Here is a 2,595-nt window from a genome sequence, read left to right on the forward strand (position 1 = left end):
AAAAAAAAAAAAAAAAAAAAAATGGTGGAACTGCAAACTGCTGAAAGTGCCCTGAATGACCCTGACGTAGCCGGGAGGTCAGAAGTCTTCTTGGAGAAAACCACACCTGGGCACTCCTTGCATGAACCATAATTTAGCACCTGGTAACGATGGGAAAGGGGGCACTGAGTTACCAAGAGCAGGAGAAAGGATGAGCACAGGGGATAGTGAATTCTCTGGGGGCGTGTTGAATTTGAGTTGTCTTTGGATCATCCCCACTAAGCAATTAGATTTGTGAGTCTGAATTGCAGGTGTATTAAGCATGGCGTTTCCTTTTGAAGGGATTTAAATTAATAAATGTTTGTGGAATAACTGAATGAATAAACACCCTCCAGGGTGGGATAGAGCTTTAGGAACATTTCAGTTTATGCCCTGCAGAGATGGTGACTGGCTGTGCCAGTTCACTCCTGCCAGGAACGGGCAGGATCCCATTGGTTGGCAACAGCCCAGGTAATGGGAGATGGGCTCCTTCAGCTCAGAGGTGCCACTTTTGTTCCCCAAAGGCAGCACACTTCCTGCCCTAGACAGAGAGGTCCCTCTGGCCCCTGATTTTTGTCCAGTCTGTACTGGCAAAGGGCAGCCCAAAGAGTCTGCTGAACTCTACAAATAACCACAGAATCACACAGAGCCCAGTTTTGACCTTTCAGGGCATCTTCCCTTCTCCCTCAATCTGTTCCTCTGCTAGAGGAGGAAGGGCTGGGATTTGACAAGCCCTTGGTTTCTGAGCCCTGTGCCTCTAACTTTCTCCTGGAATGAAATCTGAGTTCCCAAAGGGAGGAGGTTTCTCCCCATGAGTGGGGTAGGGGACTTCTGTGTCCAATCACACCTCCTTGCCTGATGTTTGAGGCTGGATGAGCCTGGGATGCCTCATGGGTCTCTGAGCCCTAGGCGTCCTCTGGCCCAGACAGTTCCCAGGCTGTTGGGAACGCCATGTCTTCTACCTCCAGCGTGAATTTCTCTGGTCTGTAGGAGGTGCCTTAGTTAGATCCAGCCAGGAAGCAGAGCTCCTATCACCATACCTGAGCTAGCAGGGGGGCCAAGCCTGGCTCACCAGGCTGACCAGTCTAGCAAGATCAGAACATCAGAGCAGGGGCCAGGAACAGTGCTGGCAGCCAGGTGCTTGGCTGAGGCCCCTGGCTCCCTTAGCAGGTGGGACAGCTGAGCAGAGCTTCCCTGAGCCCGCCTCCCTTGCTCTTCCCCACTGGGAGGGAGGGCTGGCAAAGCCCTGGCTCTGCCTCCCTGCGGCTCTGCCACTCACTCCTCCCATGGTCAGTCTCTCCTTCCCCAGCCCCTGTCCATTCCTACCTTTCGGAAGCACCAGGAGGTGGGCCTGGGTCCTCTGCTGCCTCTTCAAGCCTTCATACTGGGCTCGCAGGAAGTGGATGCTGAGTGGGGGCCCTTTCCCAGGGGCCTGAGTCCTGGAGCCCTCAGCCATGGAGCGAGATCCAAGCTGCCAGAAGTGGGGCAGGGCTGGGCATGGGCAGGGCAACCCCTCCATCCGGATCCGGGAGAAAAGCAAACAGAGCTGAGTGGGGCAGGACCCGGGGAGGAGGAGAGAGGGAGGGGGCAATGAGGGAGAAGGAGAAGTGACGGGCAAAAGGAGGGTGGAAAGGGGAGTGGGACTGAGGAAGGAGATAGAAAAATAAGGGGGAAGGAGAAAGATGAACAAGAGGAGGAGGTAGGGAGAGGGAGATATGGGTCGGAGGAGAAAGGTGGGAGACAGGGGCAGTAAGAGAAGGAAAGGTCGGAGGAAAGAAGGGGCAGCGAAGGGGGAAAGACTGGAGGGAGGAGGTGATAGTGACAAGGGGGGATTAATGGGGTGAGAGAAGAAAGGGAGGAAGAAGGAGACAGGCAGGAGGAGGCAGGGAAAGGAGCGATGGGGAGTAGGAGACTGAGAAGTAAGGGGAGGACTGGGGGAGAAAAGAGAAAGGCAAGCTCAGCTGCTCAGAGCCCTTCAGGGAGGTCAAGAAGGTATCTTACTCCAGGTCCTTTCATTGCTTGATCCTAAAGTTTAGAATCCAATTCCCAGTGATACGGTGAAGTCTCCCATTTCTTGACAGAGCTGGGACTGGGCCTGGGGAATGCTAAGCACCCTCTTGGCTCACACATTTTGGACTGGAACGTGGCCACTTTTCAGCAAACCTGCTGGTTGGGTTTGCAGTAGTTCAAAGAACACTCTCGGGAGCTTCACAAGGCCAGTGCTTCTGGATGTGTGCCCCGCGGTCACGCCCTAAAGAAACCCAGTAGCAAAGATCTCCCCAAGATCTCCACTCAGACCCCAACACACACCCCAGGTGAAAATCCAGCCCCAAAGCCAGCCATGGGACAAAACCCAGGGAAATCTTGGCCTCTGGCCAGCCCCGCCCCTTGGACATTTGGTGTAGCCTCTGCCGTCTCAGCATTTTCCAACCAAGTGGTAAGTTAGGCATCCCCTCAACCTGTGCTTGCCAGCCCCAACATTTCCACATCACTTTTGAATCCCAGACCCTCTCCCTCTTACACCAGCTTTGACCTAGCCTTGCTGCATTTGGTCAACTAAGTGCCTTTCTATCTTCT

General features: G+C 54.1%; 1 protein-coding gene across 1 annotated transcript in view; it reads right to left on the bottom strand.

Moving 5' to 3' along the window:
* LOC105529285 (chromosome unknown open reading frame, human C9orf152) overlaps positions 1-2,129 on the bottom strand; it is an 8,537-nt gene extending 6,408 nt beyond the window's left edge. The window contains exon 1 of the mRNA XM_011966385.1: positions 1,345-2,129. Within this exon, the coding sequence (XP_011821775.1) occupies positions 1,345-1,537 (193 nt within the window). The 5' untranslated portion in view covers positions 1,538-2,129. The remainder of the gene's footprint in view (positions 1-1,344) is intronic.
* Positions 2,130-2,595: the final 466 nt, after the last annotated feature.

Source organism: Mandrillus leucophaeus, unplaced genomic scaffold, assembly GCF_000951045.1.
Source record: "Mandrillus leucophaeus isolate KB7577 unplaced genomic scaffold, Mleu.le_1.0 Scaffold76, whole genome shotgun sequence".
NCBI lineage: Eukaryota > Metazoa > Chordata > Mammalia > Primates > Cercopithecidae > Mandrillus > Mandrillus leucophaeus.